At 45.7% G+C, this 25,353-nt stretch overlaps 1 protein-coding gene across 2 annotated transcripts in view; it reads left to right on the forward strand.

Moving 5' to 3' along the window:
- Window positions 1–25,353, forward strand: part of GLRA1 (glycine receptor alpha 1) — an 82,447-nt gene that overhangs the window by 26,330 nt on the left and 30,764 nt on the right. For both annotated transcript variants that reach the window (XM_015063962.3, XM_015063963.3), the window contains exons 2-3: window positions 7,341–7,468; window positions 13,285–13,352. In XM_015063962.3, coding sequence (XP_014919448.1) covers window positions 7,341–7,468; window positions 13,285–13,352 — 196 coding nt within the window. The remainder of the gene's footprint in view (window positions 1–7,340; window positions 7,469–13,284; window positions 13,353–25,353) is intronic.

Here is a 25,353-nt window from a genome sequence, read left to right on the forward strand (position 1 = left end):
TCATATTCAAATACATGTGCTTTCTCACCCAGATAAGGGGTTTCGTTTTTGTTTTTTTTCCTAGGAAGCAGGTATAGCTGTGAGAGGTAGGACAGGAAGGGGGAAGGATGTCTTGTGCATCAGACTCTGGGGAGAACTGGGCTCAGAGCATGCCAACTCTGACATTCTGTTCCCAGGGGTGCTTAGCAAATCATGAAGTGAGAGTAATAAAATGTCAGGCACTCTCTGGCCAGCCTAAGCCCCTTACTGCAATCAAATAAAATTGGAATCGCACAGCTGGCCATGAGAAGCCAGATGTTGGCCTAAGGATGCAAGCCAGGAAAGCTGAGGGTGACCGACAGGACCCACGCTGTGCAATGACCCCCAAGTTCCCGGATGTCAGAGGCAGGGACACGAAACTGGACCAGTCCATAAGGACAGAAAGTGCCAGCCCCATTTCTTCCCAGGAGCCTAGGACACAGAGCCAACCGCACCACCTCTCCCCATTCCTATCCCGAGGAGGGCCCACCGGTGGAAGAAGGCTTCCCTCCACAGGCGCAACATGGGCAATGGCAAATGTTGGAGCTTTCTAAAGGTGCAGAGGCTAAAATTTCATAAAACCCAGAAAAATTCTCTGATTCATGTCCCCATCTCCCCCGAAATACTGCCTTCCTCCTCCAAACCACCACAGCAGTCCGATTATGCCACCTACGCTGGGTGGCCACCTTCGATAATTGTTTATGTGCTTAATCTATTCCATCTGCTCAACAATGAACAACAAGAGGGCAAAGGCCAGTCATCAACAAATGATTATTGATTGCTACCACATGCCAAGCACTGAATGAGACAGACACAAACTCTGCCCACGTGGAGTGCTTTTTCTGTAGGCAGTGACATGTTCACCTGCACCCCTCCATAGTACCTTACGCATATGGTGGGTGCTCAATTAATCAGAAGGGTCGGAGGATTTCAGAGCAAGCGGGCCTGCGAAACTAAGACAACCTAGCACTCCACAGTCTAGTCCCTTGGCAGACAGATGACCCATCCTGCTACCTTCCCTGCTGGGTCAAGCCCCAGAGCTGTTCTCTGAGCAGCCACCACCAGTTGGATGGAGTGGGTACTCAACATACAACTGTTCGTTGTGCCTCATCTAATGCGAAACTGCCATTTCACAGATGAAGAAACTGAGGGCCATGTAAGACAAAGAATTAGCCCAAGACCATGTGGTTAGAGACGGAACTACGACTATACCCATGCTCCCCAGCTCTCGCCTTACTGTTTTCCTCTGTTCCACAGTGACCTTCAAAACTCTGTAGTAAGTAAATGCCCATGGAAATACAGAGCAGACTTTCCAACTTTTGACTAGTTGACCAGGTGCTTTCTGCACAGAATAAACAGCAGCTCATTGGATCACCTCCCTGCCAAAGCAAAGGAGATAGAATTCTGACCCAAGTCAGAGGACAAGTTGCCTGGAAGCCATGTCGGACACCCTTCATTCAGAGATGTTTTTGGAGGGCCCGTTTCCCAAGCTTGGCCAGGCTGCAATTCAGTATAACCAGCTGAGAAATCAGGATGGATTATTTCTACTATAAAGGGATTAAGGGATGGTAATCTTCCCTAAACTCTTAAACCCACCTCTAAGCACACAGACCAGGGTGTCCAATCCCTACTATTCCAACCTCCTCACCTCTTATCATTGTTCTCTCTCTCTCTCTCCCTCCCTCTCCCTCCTTCTCTCCCTTTCTCTCTCCCTCCCCCTCATTTCCTCCCTCACACACACTAAATGTCTTTCAGTTCTCCAAGTCCTCTCTCACCTCTAGACTGGATACATGCTGTTCCTTCTACTCAAAACACTCTTCCTCCCGTATTTCTTCTAGGCCAACTCTACACCCAGCCTTCAAGTTCTACTGTAAAAACTGCTTTCCCCACAAAGCCTCTCAGAAAGCCCTCGCCTTGCATTAAGTGAGGTTGCATGCCTGTCCCCTGTGTTCACTGAACCCCTCGCTCCTAGCGCTGGCCAAACCTCAGACACCTTTACTTGCATATTTTCCTCTCCCCATTTCACTCCCCTCCCCTCCCAGGCTGCACCTGCAACTTCTCCTCCAGCCCTGAGCACCTCTCCCTTGGCTGTCCTCTACCCCTCATCTTGTGCTTCCTCCCCTTATCCCACCCGTGACTTCCCGACCGACTCCGCTGTGCATGTTGAACCAAGGAGATGGAATCTGTCGAGGGGGCTCCCTCTGCTAACCCAGAATGGTTCCTGGTGCTGTGGTGCCTCACAGGGTGAAATTGAAGTTGTTTCTCCCCAGTATGGCTGCCAACCCCAGCTCATTTGAAATTCAGATTGACAGCTCCCTATGGATTCCCTATGTCCAATTGATGTTGCAACAGGAGGAGGAGAACCTGAGCATTGATCTGGCCTTTCTTCCAACAAATCCCTGAAAAATGAATCGTTCCACTGGAGAAAAATCTCGAGACTGGATTGGGAAGAACAAAGACACAAACACACTCACATTCCCCCAAAAGATTCCAGACAAATGCAGATCCCAAGACCAGATGTGTATAAAAGGGGGGGGGGGGGGGGAATATGACAGACTAATAAAATGATGCACTAGGGCCAGAAGGACTCTTAGAGATTATTCTAACCCCCTTATTTTATAGTTTGGGAAACTGAAAGCCTCAAAGGGAAGTGACACCCTGAAGGTCACAGAACCCCCACTTCACCGGGTCACTCTGCCTCCATTCCCCCTGACCCCCAGCTTGGACGCCTACTCCTGGATCTTTCCATGGTCCATTTCATTAGGAGTCAAAACTGAGGTCCTTTAAGTACCACAGTCTCCCAGTATGATGAATCCCCTGGCTAAAAGGTGATAGTTTAATGCTCTTTCCAGTCGGGTGGCTTTTGCCATAAAGCCTTCTCAGAGAGGGGCAGAACACTTGGTCCCAGAAGACCTCACTGTCTTTCTGAAATCACTATTAATCAAATCTGTCTAAACTGAGTCTGATTCACTGCATTACATTGCAGTAAATCCCTGGAACAATTTGCATCATTTCCAAATACTCTTATAGGGTCAGCAAATCCTAACAATCAAATGTTTCATTTCTCGGATTCATTCCCAGCTTCTCTGTTCAGTAGCTCACAGTCTATAAGCAAAGGTTCAAGTTCACCAGGGGTAGTGGTTCTAAAGGTGCACCAAGGGCTTCTTGATGTGTGGATTTACTATAGGGGGCCCTTGAACTAATTCTGTGCAAAATGTGCTTTCTAAATATAGACCGAAATGTCCATTGATTATCAAGTGGAGGGGCATGGCTATTTTGACATTCAAATAGAGACTTTGTATTTGAAAAAGAATTAGGGAAATTTGGGTCTAGGGCGGTAAGAAAAGGGGGCGGTGCTTGAGGGTGATTCACACATAATACAGGTGAATTATTGTTGAGAAATTTTTCTTTCAGTTCTTCTCATTATCTCGAGAAGAAAGTCTCAATCAGGTGTTAACACGTCTCCAAACTTTTCCCAACATTCACTGATCCTCCCTGAGGCTTGGGGCAAGCTCGGGCTCCGAATGTTTGTAAGCCACAGCATGTAGCTAGAATTTTAGACTTCTCTTTTGGTTTTGTTTTCACTGTTCTCACCGTGGTGGTTACGTCTATTATGGCAAACAATACTGCTTTTTCATCTGTAAGCCGTGACTATATAAAGTTCTGTTTTTAAAAAGAGTAAGTTTGAAAGAAGCGAGGCAATTTAAGGAAACATTGTAACTGACTAGCAGAGGTGGTATAGAAACAAGGCAAAAAAAAAAAAAACCCCATATTTTTGATACCCAAAAGAACCCACTGGTACATGATACATGGTCAAGCTGGGACTCACAAATCTCAAAATTTCAAAGAATTCCGCTGCGACTCCCTTGACAAAACAGATGGCATGGTGGTAATCCACGACTGTTTCTCCTCCGTTTTTCAGTGTGGCAACCTCGGTTGTGGGTATCAGAATGGCTGGAAGTCAGACTCGTGTTTTGAAGTTTCTGCATGTCACAGAATGTAACAAGCTTCAAAAACAAATAGGAGTAATGGCAACCATCACCCGTGGCACTCCTCCCAATTTATAAGCCTTTCCCATACACTGTAGACTTTAGATGAAGCGACCCTTAAAAAAAATCTGAGTTCTAAACCCTTCTCTCATTAAAGTGCTGTGTGACCCAGGGCCAGTTACTTAACCTCTCGGAGTCTCCACGGCCTCAAGTTCAGGTCCGCATGCCAGGGCTTTTAGTGAGTCACCTGCCAGGTAGCCAGACTGAAATGCTGTACAGCAGACATGGGAGCTAGGAGAACCAGAACACTCTTCAGCTTGGGGAGAATTCGGGTATTAAATGGCACATTTTGCTACCAGCAAATGGTAGGGGATAATTTGGGGCGAATTCATTCTCTCACTCTACGGCATAATAGGATTCAGGATTATGAAAGAGGCCTAAGGGCCAAGAGGGGGCTGGTGCTCTAGTAGCTGCTGGGAGGGAGTACTGTGTTCCCAAATCTTATTATCTGAGAGGAGGGGCAGGAGAGAGAACAGGAGCTTATGAAAGCTTCATAACCACCACTCCTAGAGAGGTTCTAGAAGTGAATTATAGCAGCAGAAAAGTCATAAATCACCAGTTGTGCGCCTGTGGTCCCCTTTGCTCACACCACAGCCACAGAGCATCCAGGAGTCTGGTGTTGAACGGAGAAAAGGCTGGGACTGTGGTACTGACCGAGGGCCACGGAAGGCATCTGGCAGGACTTCCCAGCCACGCGGGGCCTGTGGTGTGGCTGAAAGCGGCACTGAGACCAGAAGAAGCCCCCAGACTGACTCTGAACTGCTTCAAACACACACACACACACACACACACACACACACACACACACACACAGAGCAAGGCAAGAGCAAGCCAATATATTGAGTGAGTGCCCACTATGTTCCAAGAACTGTCCTAGGTGTTTTTGAGCTGTGCCTTCTCAGTTACTCCTTGTGTAAAACTAACGTGACCTGAGGCAACTGACTGAAGTTCCGAGAGGTTCAGTAACTTCCTCAAGGCCATACAGCTTATAAATAAGTGAGACAGAATAAATTCCAGTCGTCTGTTCTTTCCTCTTTTCTTGCACTATTCTGTACTATCTCTCACGTTTCAGAAACACATACATGCACTACACATGCCACATCTATACATCCACTAAAGCATTCGACACATTCACACCCCATACCCCACATCCACACAGACGAACGCCATGCTTAACACACTCTCACATGAACGTCAGTGTTCATCTGGTTGCACACACATATCCATGTAACACAATCCACTGTGCATACACAGACACCTCCATCACACCCGAACCCCCGCACACGTCCATGCACATCTCCCCACTTGTACACATCACATCCAGAAACCTGCCCACATCACACCAACTCACAAACATCCATGCACACAAAACCAGTAAAATGCATTTGTCCCTCACCCTGTTAATCAAAACTAGTTCTTCAGTATATGGATGAGGGGATCTACTAAATAGGAGTGTCTAAATAATCCAGAAATACCCTCTGAACCTGCAAAGGAATACCAGATTGCTTTCAGTATTCTTCATCGCTGGAGATAATAGTCTAATGATTTTAAAGTTGTTAATCCATATATGAATATTTATGAATACCCTATTAGCCAGAATATTTGATTAATTAAAGTAGCATATTATTCATTCATTCATTCACTGTACAATTACTAGGTACCAATTATGCTTGAGAAACCATGGTAGACACAGTAGGGGATTAAAAGAACAAATAAACGATAAATGAAAACACCATGATTCCCCATCTTCAAAGACAAACACAAGTAACTATATTACAAGGTAACAGGGTCCGGAACCTGATAAGGGAGGGGATGTGAGAGGAAAGGGCACAAGGAGATATGATGGCTCTGAAGATTCTGGACCTGGAGAATGGGGACCTGAAGCTTCTGGACCTGTGCCATCCGGGGAGCAGTGGTCTGGAGGAGCAAGTTCAGAGAGGAAGCCGTGGCATTGAGGTTGGGAGATGAATTTGCGGCACAGGCAGGACAGCTAGGTAGACAGCCCTGCGGGTGTTTGCAAATGAGGAAAGGGGGCTTCCGGGAGCAGCCAGGCGGAGACACAGATGTGAGAATCATCTATTAGAGGTGATCACTTAAACCGTTACAACTGTGAGATCAGAAACAAGCCAAGGCGAAGAACGAGAGAGGTTGAGTGCAGATCCTTGGGGAACGCAATGTCGTACTTGGCTGGGTGACAGAAGCTCCCATCTTACACGACACACACACACACACACACACACACACACGTGCGTGCGCACTCTCATCTAGGCGTTCACCTCCTCAACGTACCTGCTCCCCAGCACTACACGATAGGGCTGTGTTTGCTCCCAGCTCTCTCCTGGTGTAATTTCAAGACTAGGAAAGCTCAGTTGCCCAAAGCAACCCAAGTGATTGTTCTTTAACCCTTCAGCTTCCAATCTTGACTTTTCTAGAAATCTGTACACCTTTGAGCGTGTGGCAGGGGGACAGCAGCCACTGTTGTCAGATGTCAGTAGTTCATGCTATGGCTTGAATGAGAACCTGAAACCACTTTGTCGCATAGGAATGGGGGTGGGGTGGGGACAGAAACACTGTGAAGCATCCCACAGTCTGATCTTAAATCCCCCAGTCTTGAGACACCAAGGCAGACTGACTTACTCTGAGACCTATGTCGGTCTCTTCCAGTAACTGTGCCTCAATTCTCCCAACCGAGCATTTTCTAAGGTGTATGTTTCATGAGATGGTAGTCCCATACGGATAGGCTTCTAAGCTCGTTAAAGCTTCTGAGAAGACTCCAGGTACAGATGCCTGATTAAATTTCTGTTCCCAAATGCATTTGACTTGGGCAACATTATTTTTTAATTAGTGACTCTGACTCTGAAGAGAGACGCTGGGGAAAGGCTGGACTATTAGGTCTCTGAGATTCTGTCTGGTGGTGCTATTCCCCAGGAACACCTAGAAGAATGCAGGGGCCTAAAATACAGAGCGGGACCTGGTGGGAAGTTAACCCTTCAGTCTCCTCTCCAGGGAGGCCCGGCAGCCATGACTGCTCAAAACCTCAGCCTGAAGACAAGGCAGCTTCTCAGCAGCAATCAGATACCCAGCTGCCTGCCAGCATCCCACATGGGTGGATATCTGGCCGAGTAAACCACAGAAGCTGGCCTTTCCTCTTTAAGGACCCACACTGCCTATTTCCCAGGCTGAGAACACTCTGGTGGTTCTCGGGTCTGGGCAAGGTGGGGATAGGATCACAGGGCCATCATTAACCCGCTGCTTTTCTCTCTCCCTTCTTAGCCTTGCTGCTTCGAAGGAGGCTGACGCTGCCCGCTCCGCGCCCAAGCCTATGTCACCCTCGGATTTCCTGGATAAGCTCATGGGGAGAACCTCTGGATACGATGCCAGGATCAGGCCCAACTTCAAAGGTAGAGAAAACTTTCCGTCCAGATCCTCAGGGGTCTGCTTTCCTAGATTACAGAAGCAAGCAGCATGGTATTATAAGCAGACGGTAAACACATGGTATGAATCCCACGACTCTTTCCTCTCCCAGAGGCAGACATCGTTAGTCAGTTCTGTCTTCTCCCCACCAGGACCGAAACAAAGCTGCAGAGAATCCAGCTCGACAGTACCCTGGTTTCCAGGAGTCAGTATGTGCGTGAAAACCTGTTTGCTCCCTCTGGTTATGATGGACAATTGACAAACGCGGAGAAATGGGTTCACGTTTTGTTTCAGGCACAGACTTTACACTCTGAACTTGGATAAGCCTCTTCCTGTCCCTGGGCCTCAGTTTCCTCATCTCTGAGGTGATAGAGTTGGCTGGATCTGTGGTTTTTATAAACTACGTTCCACGGAGCCCTCAGGCTTTTCCCACCATGTGCCCCCAAAAGGAGCAGAGGGCATAGCGAGCAAGCCCACCCTTGCTCCCCCCCACAGGCAGCTCTGGTTGTATTTGTTTCAGAGAAGAAACTTCCAGCTAAAATGCATCTGCTGAAAGTTCCCAGGGATTGCTATATAATTTTGAGACGTTCTAGCCTAACTCAGAGTCATGATTTCAAATGGCCACAGGGACTGCGCAGGTTACTTAAATGAGTGAGGTGAGCCAAGAGGAAGGCCAAAGGGAGTCGTAGCGATTCTGGAGAAATAGAGGTGCAGGCCTCTCTGAAGCGGGCGGCCTCTCCCCAGCCCCAGCCCCAGCCCATAATTACCTGCAGGAATGAGGGAGGGCCCCATGTTGCCAGATCATCCAGTAGTCTAAGAAGAGCCAGAAATCAAGATTTATGCAAAATGTCCTGATTCCTAAAACATGTGAATTCAAGCAAAACATGTTTGCAAGCCAGATACACTGGGGGTGGCGGGGGGGGGGGGGTGCAATTTACAAATCCTCACCAAACTGATCTGGAAAGCTTCTTTTAACTCTCAGAGTCCTCTGAGATCTTAACGTCTGTTACAAGAGGAAACCAGCTCCCTTTGTCCATGGATGCTCTGGGAAGTTGTGGCCATCTCAAACTACTGAACAGAGTTCCGCAGGTGTGGTCCTTAAGGGGCTCCCTGTGCACGCCTGCCTTCTTCCTGGTACCCCTGCTGAAATCTTATTTCGAGGACCAACTGCCAGCCTCCTAATCAATTCTTGATTCCAAATGCCCTTCCGCACTGTTCCTTTTGGCTCAAGTGCAAGACCAAACAAGGGATGTGACAGCTGATAACAGCTTCCTAATATTTGCTCACTTCGCTCGCCATTCTCCAAGTACCCTTCTCACAGTGCTCTGCAAGTGGGGTTGGTTGTTTGGCGCCCACCTCCCACTCCTGTTTACCGTGAGGCTCCCCTGGCACCTTCTCTGAGGCCATACCTTCCAGCATCATTTAGCATGACCTTGCCTCCCTCAGGGACAGGTAAGTCAGGACCAAGGTCGTGGCCACAGGGTCTGGGCCCAAGCCCTTCACCAGGGTCACGATTTCAAACGCCCAGGGGGATCAGGTATGGCACATGAGTAAAGCAGGATGGGGAGAAGGAAAGAAAACCAGTAAGCACAAATTCACCTAAGAGTAGCCATTTCTCAGGTCCTAACAGTAGCTGCCAGGTAGGAATGTAGGCCCTGGGCAGCGGGCCTTCCAAGAGAAGACTTGAGGCTGGAGTTTGCTGTCAAATCGTCCAAGTTGGCAGCTAAATCACATCTTTTAGGAACACCATTGGCCAAACCGAATACATTACAGACCTGACCACCAGGTTGCCTCCGTCGCCGCTGGTGGTTTTCGGGAATTCCAGCCCAGCATGCCCCCTGGTGGGCTCTCTTGGAACTCCATCCTGAGTGCCCTGGGCTAGCTCTCCTAAGGAGGAAAGCGTGTGTTGGACGTGTATGCATCCAGAGTACAGGTGTTAGCTTTCCTCTATGCATAGCACTGTAAGTGGCACGTAGATGGCCCTCAATAAACCTTTCAAAAATGAATGAATGAAACAAAATATATGCTAAGGCTTAGAGCATCCCAAGGGATGCTGTCAAGACTTCAATTCAGCTACGTTTACTCAATTCTTTGTCTAATGCTAGCAATTTATTTGTGTATTCACTCATTTATTTACTTATTTGCCTATCAATGGACTTTTTTTAAATTTTTTTTAACGTTTATTTATTTTTGAGACAGAGAGAGACAGAGCATGAACGGGGGAGGGTCAGAGAGAGGGAGACACAGAACCTGAAACAGGCTCCAGGCTCTGAGCTGTCAGCACAGAGCCCGACGCCAGGCTCGAACTCACGGGCCACAAGATCATGACCTGAGCCAAAGTCGGCCACTTAACCGACTGAGCCACCCAGGCGCCCCTATCAATGGACATTTTTAAGGAGTAAAATTTCACCCAGACTATAAAACTATTGAATCAGCTGAGAACAAACTGAGGGGTGATGGGGGGGGAGGGGAAAGTGGGTGATGGGCATTGAGGAGGGCACCTGTTAGGATGAGCACTGGGTGTTGTATGGAAACCAATTTGACAATAGATTATATTAAAAAAAAAAAATTATTGAATCAAGCAGGGCCCTTCTGCTCCCCAGTCTGAGAACCTTACTTTGAATATCTGGGCCCCAAATCTACAGGACTAGAAAATGTCTTAGACTTTTTCCAAACCTGCAGTGTCTCTCCCCCCTTCAGTCTCCTCCAAGTTGGGGGAGGAGAGAGAACACCCCTCTCCCCACCTCCCCTTCCCAAGAACTAGGAGGCAAGGTTTCTCCGCTCTCCCTTGTGGTGAGAGCTGAAACATTGGCATGAAGTGTCCCCTGCCCCCGAGCCCCATGGTCCCTTCACACTCCCACTCAGGCACAAAGAAGATTCCCCACAGCCCCATACAAACCGCAGGGCTCCTGAAAAGGCCATGTAGATAAGGCCCCTGTGACCCTAACACAAGAGGAAGAGGCCTGCATTGTTTGAAAACTGCACAGAGTGATTAATCACTCAGCAGTTTCCTTCAAGCACCAGAAATTTTGCCTGCTCCTGAATCTCCTGAAGGCAGGGGTGGCTGGGAACAGCAGGCTGAGTCTGCAGAACACCGTGGCAATGCAAAGCGTTATATGGAAGTACAGAGCACTAATATCAGAGTCCAGTCCTCCCCCTACCGACCCGATAGCGTGACCCGGAGAAAATCACTTGACATGTCTGGGCCTCTGTTTCTGCATCTGTAAGATGATCCAGTAGGACCTAGGCCCTTCCAGCTCTGATGTTCTGTATCTTCTCTAAGACTCTGTGTAGGATAATGGCTCCCAGGATCAGGGGCACAGCCTAATACAAACACATACACAAAAGCAAAATTAAACTTTAATATTTAATGAAATATATACATTATCCTGCTGCCAAAGGCAGCCAGATTGTAATTTTCTCAAGGATAATTTAATTTCAGATTTATATCAATGAACCGCACCTCCCCCATGGGGTCCCTTCGGCTGGTACCCTCTCACACACATAAATCAGGATCTAATTTGTATGGGAGTCACAGCACCACACACTTGCAGGGCCTGGGTGGGGGCTCTGGGTGTGTCATTTCAAGGCATGGGCAGTAACTTTTGGGGGCATCTTAATGGTATGAGACTGAATGAAAAGAAAAGCCCAGTCTGAGTCTAAATGAGGACCAAAAGAAAAAAAAAAATTAATGGGCCTTCGTTGAAGTGGTAGTGACAAGGAGGCAGGCTTCCTCTCAGCATAAGGGAAATTTTTTAGCAGACAGAAGTACCCAACTATGGAAAGGGCTGCTCAAGACAAAATGAGTTCCCCAGTACTGGAAGTGTTCAAGTGCTCAGCCTCGAATGGGTAGCTGGTGCCACCATAGCAATGGTTCCTAACCTTGGCTGTACATGGGAATCACCCAAGTTAGCTTGTTAAACAAGAGTGTCTGGGCTAATCTCCAGGGATTTGGGTTCACTGGGTCTGGGGTCAGGCTGAGGAATGTGCAGTTTAACCAGTTCCCCAGGTGATTCTACTGCAGACAGCAGGCTGGGAAGGAATTGATTAGGTGACCTTTAAGAAACCTTCCAGGCCTGAAATCCTGTAACCTTGTAATTCAAATGGAGAGCTTCCTTAAAGGAATTCCAAACCAAAGGAGCTCAGAGTGTCTACCCAGGTCAAGAGCTACTGTCCCAGACTGATGAGGAAAGTGTTACCCAGAAACAAGAAAAGGCATGCCTAAATAAAGTAGCCAGTGCGTATTGGAGCTTTATCGAAAACCCAGGGAGACTGGCACTCCCTTGGAGGGAAAACCTGGATTCCCACCAAAGACTGAGTCTCTTCCTACACACCGAGATTTCTGAAAAGAAGGAAACTTTGGCTGAGTTTGGGCAAAATGTTTGGGCTACTTTTTAAAGAGGGACAGAAGGGAGGGGGTAACAGAGGACACAAGGATTGTCTGCTTCCTTCTTTCCACAATCAGAAAACTTGGATTTGACCCCTGGCTCCACCACTTGCTGGCTAAATAAACCCAAGGAAGTTTATTAAAACTCTCTGCTCCACAGCAGGGACGATAAATTTTTTCCGGCTCCCACAGGACCTCATGGGGATCAAAAAGAAAGCAGACCTGAAAAAAATTCACAGATTGCACATTGCAATCTTCACGTGAAGGATTATGAGTTCTCATCCAAGTATTACCATTTTCAAGGTCAGCTCAAGGTTTATCACCTTCCTGAAGTCTTTCCTAATGACTTCCTCCCCAGCACCTCTCTCATACCTAGACCCCTATTGCTTATGGCAATCTTAACCCGTAGTCTCACATTCCTCTCTGGTTATTTTATACTGGTCCCCTTGTCAGCTCATGTGGAAGCCCAGCGCTTAAAATCCTGGATTCTGCCACTCTGTAACCTTCAGCATGCCCCTTCCTTTCCTCGAACCTCTTTCCTCCAAGTATAGTGAGCCACCAGCTTTGGAGTTAGATAAATCTGAACTCAAACCCTGGCTCCACCATTTACTAGCTGTGTGGTCATGAACAAATAACCTCTCTAAGCCTCTGTTTCCTCATCTGCAAAATGGAGGTAATAACCATGTCTTCTTATGGAGTTGTCAAGAGGATGTAATGAGACAATATCAGTAACACTCTTAACACAGCAGCGAACCCTGTAATGCTCAGTAAATGGTAACTGCTACAACTAATACTATAAAATGAAGAGATTGGGCTTCAACTGGACAGAGGTCCCCTAACAATGAGATCCCAAAGAGCAAATATCTCGCCATTTGTGTCCTATCCTTTTCAGTAGAATTCAAAAGCTTGCCTAGCAAGTATTTAACAAAGACTTATGGACTTCCCTGGAGGTTCCCTCCGGATTCCTCAGCTGGTAATTCCCATCAACGCCCTTTCAGGCAATCATTCTTGGTTCATAAGTTCAAGGCGAGGAACTTGCTGTTCCTGGCGATTCCCAAGATGGCCTCCAAATGTTGTAGCCGTAAATGCATTTCAGCCACAAATTAGAAGACAGCCGATGGGGTTTGGGGAAGGGATTTCAACCATATGGCAGGATGATGAATCATCCTGTGTTAATGAAAGTACATCTCAGCTCAGCCTCTGGTTTTCTGTACCTGGTGCTCACTTGGGGACCAGGGAATCTGGCATAGCAATGTAGCTGGGAGTCCCAGCTGCTCAGGGGTGGGGTGGAGGGCAAGCAAGGGTCTCCACCACCAAGAGGGATCCATCCCTGGAGTCAGTGTCCCAACAATGGGTCCTATCCTGTGGGTTTCTTCCTGACCATGGAGCTAAGCAGCAATCTCTCTTGATTGGCAGGTCCCCCGGTGAATGTGAGCTGCAACATTTTCATCAACAGCTTCGGCTCCATTGCTGAGACAACCATGGTGAGTGAGTCAGAATACAGGCTGCTATTTCCCGCTGGGGGGTGTATCTCTTCCAGAAATATGGCACCCTCTGCATTGCGCTTCCCCGAGGAGGCGGGGAATCTGGTGGGGTTTGGGGTTTCTTTGTTTTTTTGTTTTTTTTCAGATCTCTAGTATATATCAGACTTGGACATTTTTACTGTCCTATTCAATGTTTTGGGTGAAGACATGCATCTGAAAATGGTCAAAGAGCCGGCAAGGCTAGAACATGCCAAACACCCAGGATCACAGGAACATTATAGCAACAGGCTGAAGTTTTAGATGAAAAGCAAATACAAAGAGCTGCTTATAAGTTTACAGCTCAACTGTACAATAGCAGAAGACAGCTTATAGAAGCTGCAGTGGGTATACTGGGTTGATTCTACTCCTCTCTCTGTTTTTGTGTGTCTTTCAAAATTCACATGGTAACAAGTTTAGAATAAGTCAACTATAATGGGGGTGCCTGGGTGGTTCAGTGGTGTTAAGTGTCCAGCTCTTGATTTCTGCTAAGTTCATAATCTCACTGTTCATAGGTTCGAGCCCCACATCAGGCTCCACATTGACAGCTGTGGAGAGAATCCCGGCTTGGGATTCTCTCTCTCCCCCTCTCTCTCTGCCCCTCCTCCTTGTGCACACTCTAGCACATGTGCGTGCTCTCTCTCTCTCTCTCTCTCAAACTAAATAAATAAACAAAAATAAAATAAAACAAAATGAAATAAACAAGCTATACTGGGAAAAAAGACTAGAGGGGAAAGTACAAAAATGTTAAGAGCAATTATCCCTGGATTGCAGATTTATGGATGATTTTCAATTTTCTTCTTTCAGTATTTCCCTACTTTCTGAATTTCTGCAAGGAGCCAACATTACATTTGTGATTATAAATAAATGCAGTGATGCTTTAAAAAATTTTTTCTCAATCCTTGGGGAAAAAAATCAATTGTACTTGTTTTGAAAGGAGTGATCTAACTCATGAGAAAAGAATTAAAGCAACCTGAAGAGTCCTCTCTTTAGGAGCAGACTAAGAGCAGCCAGCCAATCACCAAGTCCTATAGACAGATGTTACTGCCAGGAAATCCTCTCAGCCACCCATTTCTGGACATCCCCGTCCCCCTAGTCTCATTCAGGCTTCCATGGGGCTTGCTCACATTACTGCAAAAGAGTTTTAACTCTCATCCTGCCCCACGCCCATCCTTCTTTCTCACACACTGGTCCTTCTAAGACCACAGATTTGACCACACCACTGCCCTGCTTCCGCACCTCCCCTGTGGCTCCCCCCGGCTTCAGCATTAAGCCCCCTTCCCTTGATGACTGCTATTCTCCTTTAAGTCTATACTTGAATTACCTGCAGAGGCAGACTTCACATTCTTAACACGGGTGTACATGTGCAAGTTCACATGTGTGCTTGACCCAAGGCTACAGTGAGTTCTTCCCACCCATTCTCGTGACACGTTTGACAGTCCCCATACTAGCCCTTACCACTCATGCGTACCACCATTAAGAGTCTGCTTATTCGTCCCTGTTCTCCCTGTAACGCAAGTTATTCTGGGCTGGAAGCTTGTCTCGTTTCCTGTGGTAACCTCAGCAGCTGGCACAATGATTTAATAACGGGTACTCAATAACTTTTCAAAATAAATAAACCAACTCAAATATATTGTCGGTTGATTGACACGGTGATTCAGTCCTAAACATTTAGAGAGATTAGATCTAATCTTTCAGTCCCAGACTGGCAAAAATCACTGAGCTCTATAGATCATGGGGCAAATGGTCCAAAATCTATCCTTTTGTAAAGAGGCCTGTCTTCATAGGATCACGGAGACCCTGCCCACATCCAAAGGATGAATGATCAAACTCCTTAAAATTAATAGGCGTCTTACCTCCAAATGGAGATGATCCCACCTGTTGACTAGGAACAAATCCAGCTGCTTTTCACTGGGTATCCAGGTCAAAAAGCCAGGTTTTCCTGCACTTTGAATGGGTGTCTTAAGAGCGCCTAAGGAGCCCCCCTGCTTTTCTTCTTGTCCCTCCCAAATCAGAAGCTCATTGACACTTGCATTATTCAGTCTTTGTGTGGTGAGTATTGATACTTCTGCTCTTCTTCTGGAATAGTAAATAGTTATCAGATCAAGTCAGGGGCCACCTAGCTATGTAAAGAACTTGGTTATTTGAGGACAGGTATACATGTCTGCTCTCTACCCCCACCCCAACTTGTTTCTATATGATGGCCACAGATCTTGACACAGATTCCTAATGGAAGAGCAGTCTGCCTTTATTTTGTGTGGTGGTTAAAAGCCAGACTCTGGTGCCACATAGACCCAGGCTCACTCACTATATGTAAGGAGCTGATTTGTTTCATGTCTTTAAGCTTCAGTTTCCCCGTCTGTAAAATCCCAGTGGTGACTAACATACTGACTTCCTTGAGACATCATGGGTGGAAATTATGTGCAAGAGAGTGTTTAGCACAGTAAAGAGTTTTTGTAAGTGGTTTTCATGTTTCCCATGATAATGCTGATGGTGATGGTGATGATAATGGAGACCCCAAATCTATCACTGATTAGCTATACGATCTTGAGCCTCAGTTTCCCCCTCCCCCATGTCTCCTGTCCACCTTTCCAGACTTCACTCCTGCTGCAATTTGCTCTCCACAGAGACAGTGTAACAATTAGGACACAGCCCTCCATGGCCAGACCAAACCTGAGGTTCAGCTCTGTGACCTCGGGCAGAGTAGCCTGAGTCAACCTTCCCATCTGTAGAGTGGGGTACCATCCGCCTTGCGATGTGTTATGAGGACTAAGAGACAAAGCATAGATAATGCTAAGCACAGTGCTTGACACAAAGTACACACAATGAATGTCTGCCATTACTCTTAAACACTCCTCGTAGTTTTCAACACATTTCACACTCACTCTCTCTTGTCAGATTCCTTCACTAAAACCTTGGTCCTGCAACCACTGTCTATACAGTAGACATGGTGGACACTATGTCCCCCAATTTGCAGCTGAGGAAACAGATTTGGAGGCATCATATCACAGAACCAGTGAGCTCCCAGGCAGGGATTAAGATCCAGTTCTCGAAAGCCAGAGAAGGTGTCTGTTGTGCATCAAACCACCACAACATCAAAGGGCCAAGACATAGGAAATGGAGGGACCACAGACCCACACAGCACGCTTATGCAACCACCTAAGTGTCATCAAACGTCGAAATCCAACCTCTTTTAAGTCGGCTATTGTTGAAAGTGCCAAATTAAAAGAGGTGGGATTTCTATGTTTGACAACACTTAGGTGGTTGCATAGAAACCAATTTGACAAGAAATTTCATATTTAAAAAAATGGTAAAATAAAATAAAATAAAATAAAATAAAATAAAATAAAGAAATCCAGCCTCTTATGGTGCCAGGCTCAGTATGCCTCAGGAGGGAACAGTCAATAATGAAAATCGAGATAACCAACAAGGGAGGCCCAGGGGGCCATGGTCCCCTGGGGTGGAGATACATAATCTCTAGACAAAGAATGAGAAACTGGCAATGATGTGCCTCCTTGGGAGTGTTCCACAAGGGACAGAGTTTACTCCTTAGTAATTAAAGTTAATCCAAAAGAGGAGTTACCATTTTCAGCTTGTACATTCCACAATCCTGTGATTTTTCCCCCCACTGGGTCCTTAATTATCTGTATGTGTTTAATTTACTTTGCAGATGAATTAGGAAAAACAAAACATAATACCTCAGAACTAGAAAAAAACCTTAAGAAATTGTCTAAGACAGGCCTTCATTTTACAGAGAGGGGATCTGATGGCTAGAGTGAGGACATCACTTGAGCAAGGTCACACAGCATGGAGCAGGTGGGACAGAAACCCAGGTCTAATGCTGTTTGCAGTAGCCAAGGCCTCCCCTCCCTCACAGCTTCTTTCTAATGTAGCTCCCACCAACCAAACCCTTTGGACCACTTTCCCATTCAAGCCTCTCTCCTTGTCACTCAAAATGTGTTTGCAGAGCAAGACTGGACCCATATTAACACAATAACAAGAGCAACAACCATGTCTAAATGCTACTATGTGCCAGGCAGTGTGCAGAGCACTTTTGCCAATTTCATCTCATTCAGACCTCACAAAAGCCTCTGTGAGGCAGGAAACGTAATCCCCATTTTACAGATAAGTAAGCCAAGGCTCAGAAACATTAAGTCACTTGCATGAAGTCACACAGCAGATCAGTGGCAGAGGTGGAATTTGAACTGAGATCTGTCTCACCCCAAAGGCTGTCTTCTCCTGAGCCAAATATAAATATTTAATCCCTGGATGTTTGTAATTACCCAGCCCTTGCTTGTTTCCTTTCATCATAAGGAAATCAGAGATGAAAGGGAACTTCACTGAATAGACAGGCCCAAGCCCCCAGACTTCCAGCCCAGTACTCTGCCTCACCAAAAGCACACAGAGCTGACTGTGCTTCCTGGGCCCATGGTAATATGAGCATAGTCCCTGTGCCAGAAACTTTCCAGCCTGTGTTTGTTCTCCAAGAGCAGCGGGAGTGCATAGCAGCTCTATAAACAGCTGGAGTCCCCAGGCCCGACTGTCTGCCTCCCAGGGCCTGGCTTTATTCACTGGAGCTAGCAGACCTGAGAGCAGAGAGAGGCAGCCAGGAAAGCAACAGGGGTCTCTATCCATTCCCGACGAGGGGAGGGCTGAAGCTGCCAGCCCTTCATCTGACCTTTCCAGGCAGTTTCATTGAGTCTACACAGAAAACGAAGGTAGAGATTGGAACAGGAATGGGAAAGAGAGAAGAGGGAGAGGGGTCCTGAACTAAACAGCCCCTTTGACAAGCCATGAGAGAAAGATCTGGAACTAGAACCCAGAGGGATCCATCCAGCTTGTCTGGACACATGTAAGTCCCTATACTGCAGCATCTATGTGTCCGTGTAGTATTTACACATGTGTATATTGTGGGATTGTGCATTTGTGCAGATGTACAAAGAGGCATGTGTAAATGTGTATGCTAGCTTACAGAAAATGAAACAGGGAACATCAAAGAGAAATGTGTATGACCAAGCACAGATACGAACGTAAGTCTGTTTCTGTGGTGATAAATGTACATGTAAATAAGTGTGGATGTGCACATATCTGTGTGCACACATATATGTAAAAGTACTTAAGAGTGAACACACATGAGGTATATTATCTTCAGTTATGCAATTATATATGGATATCTGTGAATATATGAGCACATATTTAAGTACAAATCAGCATCTGAGTGAGCACATTTATGTGTGTATGTATGCACACATGAATATGTGTATGTACAATTACATGTGAATAAGTGAAAGAGAATTTAAATGTGTATCGGTATGTGAGTATGTCCACACACATACATGCGCAGGTACACGTGTGAGTGTGTATATGTGGGGACACATGGATAGCTGAAATTCATGTAGAATATATGTAAACAAACGTGAGAGAGAGAAGAGTGTATGCGTGTGTGTGTGTGTGTGTGTGTGTGTGTGTGTATGTGTATGTGTATGTGTATTGACACCGTCTGGGCACGAATCCCAGTGTTTCCATTATTAGGACATGTGCTCCAAGCTCTCTTGCCAAGTCTTGGGCTGGCCTGGCATAGAGACAGGCACACTGTGTCCATGACCCCCAGTGACTGGTGAAAGTCTATCCAACTCTAGTCTACAAGTTTGGCCTCCTTTGTAGATATTAAGGAGCAATGGACAGAGTCCTGAACCAGAAATCAAGAGACCAGGAGTTGAGTTCTAGCTCTGCCACCATTTAATGCCACTCAGACTCAGTCCCCTCTAGGTATCCGGCTTTAAGAATGGTGTGTAGGAACACATGAGTAATAGGTATGAAAGCCTTCTATGAATGCTACAGAAATACAAAGGATTCTTAACTATTTTTTTAAATTTACTTATTTATTTTGAGAGAGAGAGAGAGAGAGAGAGAAAGCAGGTGAAGGGCAGAGAAAGAGGAAGGGAGGGAATCCCAAGCAGGCTCAAAGCTGTCAGTGCAGAGCCAGTCGCGGGGCTCGATCCCACAAACCGTGCGATCATGACCTGAGCTGAAACCAAGAGTCAGACATCTAACCGACTGAGCCACCCAGGCACCCCTAAAGGAGTTAACTATTGAACCAATCAACCAAGGACTCCAATACATAAGCCTAAGGAAACACCTTCTTAGGTTTATTTCTTCTGTTCCCTATTTTATTCATTTATTCTTTCCACCTCCGTTATTAACCACATCCTATACATGCTGAATATGGCATTAAGCTCTAGGAATAGAGTTCTGTTTTACTCATATTAGGCTAGGCTTTCCTGCAACAACAAACAATCCCCCAAATCTCAATGTCTTCAAACAAAGATTGATTTATCACTCATCTAAAGTCTGCTATGGATATTTGTGAATATATGAGCGCATACTTAAGTATAAATCAGTATAAAGCAGATGTGGGGGACTCTCTAAGACCACTGCCCTCCCTGTGGTGGCCGAGCATTGCATTTCCACATCAATGTGTGATTTCACATTTGCCACGCAAGGGAAAAAGGCACCAAAGGCTTGAACACCGGCAAGTCGATGCTTTCCTCCCAGAAGTGACACAGACCACTTCCGCTCATATCTCACTATCCAAAGGAAGTCATGTGGCCCTGCCTGAAGAAAAGTATAATCCCCACCCCCTGCCCCTGACCCCATAGGTCTCTGCTTTCTCTATGGAGACAGTGAACAACAAAACCAAAGGTAACAACACAGTGTGATGAGTGAGATCACAGAGGTTTGCACAGGATGCTATGGGACATAGCTAATAATGACCACCGATAGCAATATTAGCCCTCACTTATACATCTTATGTGCGGGGTGCTATGAAAATGCCGCTGTGTGATTCTGAGCAGTTTTTCTAAAGAGGAAATCTGATCATGGTACTCTCTCTGTTAACACCTTCCAGCAGAGAATGATGTCATGGAATGACTCAAAGGTTGGGAGGTGGGGGGAGAGGTTAAAAAAACTCATGTATCCAGCAGTGCTAAAAGAGGGGGCAAGTCAAGTAAGAAAAGACAACAGCATCCGATGGGTTTGGCGATGGTGGATGGGGAAGGGGAGGGTGTGTGAAATTCGGGAATGTGATATCAGGGGCATGAAGAAAGCAGAAGACAAAGTGGAACAAAGACAGTAGGAAGACAGTTCTTCCAATGAAGAGGTGAGGCGGCAGTGACTCTCACGTATTGACTGCTTTACTGAAAACCAGGCATCTGCGGTTGGCAACTTATGGGGATTAGTTCATGTAATCCAATCATCCCATTTCATAGATGAGGAAACTAAAGCTCAGAGGGGCTTAATTCACCCAAGCTTTTCCAACCAATAAATACCCTTGCTAGTTACTATCCCCGGGCTGCCTGACTTCTGGAGCCCTGATCTTGGCCACGTTCACCTGCTCAGCACTGGGCAGGAGGAAAGGTGGTGGAGCCAAGGAGACGATGGGCCATGGGTCTCCTGCACTGTGGTCTGGTTAATCAGTAGGATTTGTGTGATTCTATCAGAACTTTTATCACAAAAAGACCTTGGCCATCCATCCCTTCGGATATTTGCAAATGAGGCCTCAAGACACACGAAAACAGCTACCACTTAAGGAGATGAAATGCCCCTTAGCCCAACCCTAAATGTGACTCCATTGTTTGGGCAGCACTATTTCACAAGGCCAACCTACTTCTGGGGTCAACTGATTGAATGAAGTACATGCTTTGAATCATAGAAGATAAAACTAAATCCATATACTTTTCTCCAACTCTGCTGCTGTCAACTCCAGTTAAACTTGGCATCGTCTCTTTCCTACTTGGCTAAAACTACCTCCTAACTTGCCCCCATGCCTCCCTTCCTCACACCCTACACTGCTTCCCACTGTGGCTAGAGGAATTTTTTTAAGCCCTAAATCAGATCACAGCATCCTCCTGCTTCAAACCCCACAGCAGCTTCTCTTACTCTGTTCTGCTCCCTCTGTCCCCAGAGATCTCTGTGTGAATGGCTCCATCTCACCCTGCAGGTCTCAACTCAGATAGCTCTTCAGAGGGCTCTTCCCTGACTCCCTATCTAAAAACGTTCCCCTCTCCAGTCACTATCACATCACTGGGTTCCAGTATCCTTGAAGCGATGTCTCAGATGTGAAAATTCACTGTTTGTTTATTGTCTTGTTTGCTCTTGTGTTGGGGGGCTTATCTCTCTCAATCATCTCCATATTTCCAGTGCCCAACACACTGCCTGAACCATAGGAGCCCAATCAATATTAGTGGGAAGAATTAACCTTGGAGGTTCTCTGGTTGAACCGCCGTCTGTTGTAAGAATCTCAGCCACAAACACTATGGCCAAGTAGTTTCTGCTTGGATACCTCTAGAGACAGGGAGCTCCCTGTCTCCCAAGACAGCCAATCCCATATTTGGACAACTCTGAAATCTCCATTTACCCATGGCTTTCATTATGATTCTAGGGCCACAGAGAATCAATCTATTCACCTGACAGCCCTTCAAATAACTGAGGTCAGTCCTCTTGCCGCTTGCCCACACCTGGCTTCTTCAACCATTCCCCATGGTGCCCAGTCCCTTTACCATCCATGGTGCTCTCTCAGAGTACATCCAGTGCCATTGCCTTCCATCTTGAAATGAAAGGTCAAGAAATGAACCCCGGCCCCCCAGGACTGCTCAGAGCAGACCAAAGTGGAGCCATCATTATCCCAGTTCTGGGTTAGTAGGCTTCAAAGCATTGTTTTTAATAGCAGCCCTATCACCACAGTTCATTTTGGGCTAAATCTTATGTGGCACTTTGACAAACTGATTTTTTTTTTTACAAAAAGGCCTGTTCTGGATGAAGTGGAGCAGAGGCCAGGAATCTTACTCCTTTGGTTTTTCCCTCAATCCGTGCCTTCCCAAGGCGGCCTCAGGCAACCTCCTCAGAACCCTAAAATCACTTCTATGCATGCCACTTCAAAGACGTTTCAGTTTGGGGGTGATGGGTGACTCAGTCAGCTGAGCGTCCAACTCTTGATTTCGGCTCAGGTCATGATCTCAGGTTGGGGGGTCAAGCCCTGCATTGGACTCCACACTGACCATGGAACCTGCTTAAGATTCTCTCTCTCTCGCTCTCTCTTTCTGTCCCTCTGTCCCTCCCCCACTCACATCCTCTCTCTCTCTCTCAAAAAAAGAGACATTTCAGTTTAAGTAATCATGTCACAGTGTTCACTCACACTATGCTACAGACAAGAAAACACTGGAACATCTTTTTACGTACATGAGTAACAGATGAAAACAAGCTTTTGTAGTAAGTCCAATAAAAAAGAAAAGACAGAGGAAGAAAACAGGAATGCCCCTGAGTCCCACTGTCCTAGCCTGTGTTAGCCACTACAGCCGAGCAAGTTAGTGTACGTCCTACTACCTTCCCCAACCACACATACATATATGCACATCGACGCAACCTTCATTTAAATAGGACTGTGCTCTTGCCATTTCCACCAACCCTTGGGATCTCTCCCATCACTACATATGGGTCTAACTCATTCTTAACTCTCTGCACACCACCAACGTGGAATATAAGTGGCTTATATTCAAGATACGACAAATAGGGCACCTGTGTGGCTCAGTCAGTTTAGCGTCCAGTTTCGGCTCTGGTCATGATCTCACACTTTGTGAGTTGTAGCCCTAAACTGGGCTCACTGCTGTAAGCACGGAGCCTGTTTGGGATCATCTGTCCATCCCCCACCCTGCTCTGCTCCTCCCCTGCTTGCGCTCTCTTTCTCAAAAATAAATATTTTTAAAAAGATATGACAAATAATTTTAATCTGTGTCCAAGCTTTATGGCCTGCCTAAACAATCCCATGCCATCATTTCATGGTATCGATGCACTCTTTTCCTGATGGATCCTTTGCGTTTATGTAACCTTTCACTAATACAAACAACACCCCAAAGGATAGTCGTGTCTACAACTCTGTGTGTTTCCTCAGGATATATTCCAGAAGTGGAATGCCTTTATCAAAGGACATGCACCTTTCTTGTTATTTCAACAGACATTATTGTCCAGCTCACTTACAAAACAGCTTCCAATTTACTGTCCCCATAACAGTGTTCATTTCCCTTTATCCTTGCCAACCCACAATATTATCAAGCCTTTTCATTTTACCAAACGGGATTTTTTAAATGGTACCTCATTGTCAGTTTTAATTTTCATTCCAGATTCCTAGTGAATTTGAGTATCTTTGCATATTTTTTTTTTTGCATGCTGGGCATTTTCAATAATAGTCTAGATTTCTTTTTTTACATATACCTCCTTCATACAGTTAGGGTTTAGTTTTCTGCATAGTATTTGGTGGTGGTTTAACTCTATATTTCTCTGATTAGATAGTAATTTTTCTATCATTATGCCTAGGTCTGTTTCTAGTCTCAGTTTATTATTCCATTGCTCCTTTTGTCTGTTTCTGCACCAATACCACACTATTTTAATTACTAAGGCTTAACATTTTATTTCTACCTCTGCTAGAAAAGTTCTCTGTTGCTCTTCTTCTATAGGTTTTCCTAATGTTTCCAGTCCATTTTCTCTTCCATATAAACTTTAGAATCCACTTGTTGAGGCTGATAAAAATGGCCTCAAGTTTTTATTGAGATTGCATTGAGTTTATAGATTAATTTGGTAAGAATTGAAATCTTTACAATATTATGTAAACACGGTACATCCCTATGTTTATCTAGGTATTCCTTTGTGCCTTTTCAGTAAAGTTTTAGAATTGTTGTTGTTGTTGTTGGTGGTGGTGGTGGTGGTGGTTTTTTGCTTTTTTTTTTTTTTTATTGTCTACAAGTCACACATTTCTTGTTAGGTTTATTCCTAGATATTTTGTGTGGTTTGTTGCTATTTGGGATGAAATCTTTTCTGTTGTTGCTTTTTTCCATTACACTTTCAATCTTTCTACACAGCTAATGCTTGGTCGTTTTTTATACTCTTGGGTTTGGGGGATCCAAGAGAAAGTCTATTAAATGTCATCCAATTAGATACGGCTCAACACTCCACAAAGCCTTGGTAAACTGAATACTTAAAGAAGGCCAAGGATAGAACACTCAGAAATGCCATTAGAGTCTGTTACAGGCAGGAAATGGGGCTTCAGGCAGCTTTGGTATCCTCTGCTGAATGCTTCTCTCCCAGCACCCCACTGAGGGAGGCATCACAATCGTGAATTTATGACAGCTCAGAGTTGGCTCTCCATCAGATCAGATTCAGGAAGGCTGACTCATGACAGTCAAACCCAGAAAAGACTAAAGTGGGTAAATAAGACTGCTAAGTTATTTAATTTACAGTGGGGCTCTCCATTTGAATAATAGGAATGCTCTTGTCCTCCGTGAAAGCACTCCCTTGCTATTCTCTGAATACCAGGGAAGCCAATCAAAAGTTGCATTTGACATACGTGGAACTGGACAAAAAAGAAGGAAGAAGACTGACAGTCCTGAGGGAAATTTTGTCCATGCCAGAGAGAGGTCTAAGAAACCATCCCTGCCTTACCATTCAGAAACCCTCTTTCCAGGAATGAAAATGTTGATGTTCCCCCATCCCGATGATGCTAGATTACCAATTGCCAAATTCTTGTTCCTCAAATACTCTTTTCTCATACTACTGAGTGAATGTCTCCCATATGTTTATCAAATAGTTCTCTAAATGAGACACGATACAGTAAATTAGGGTTCCAGTTATTAAATTACAAGCACAGGCCTGTTCTAAATCATTGGGATTACATGTGGGACTTTGTGATTGATTCTGGGCCTTGCCAAGCTCTTCTACTGCATATTCTTCTCTGCTGTAGTTTAACCCACACAGAGCAACCAGTTTTCCATTTTTCCAAATGGGCTAATGGCATGTCTCACTACTGTGCCCTGTACTGACAACACTGTCCTCTTGCCTTTTTCCAGGGTAACATCCGCCCTTCAATTTGCACTCCTTGACAACCAGTTATGAATCCACCTCACTGTTTAATATCCCA

The sequence above is a fragment of the Acinonyx jubatus genome, chromosome A1, assembly GCF_027475565.1.
Source record: "Acinonyx jubatus isolate Ajub_Pintada_27869175 chromosome A1, VMU_Ajub_asm_v1.0, whole genome shotgun sequence".
In the NCBI taxonomy this organism is placed as follows: domain Eukaryota; kingdom Metazoa; phylum Chordata; class Mammalia; order Carnivora; family Felidae; genus Acinonyx; species Acinonyx jubatus.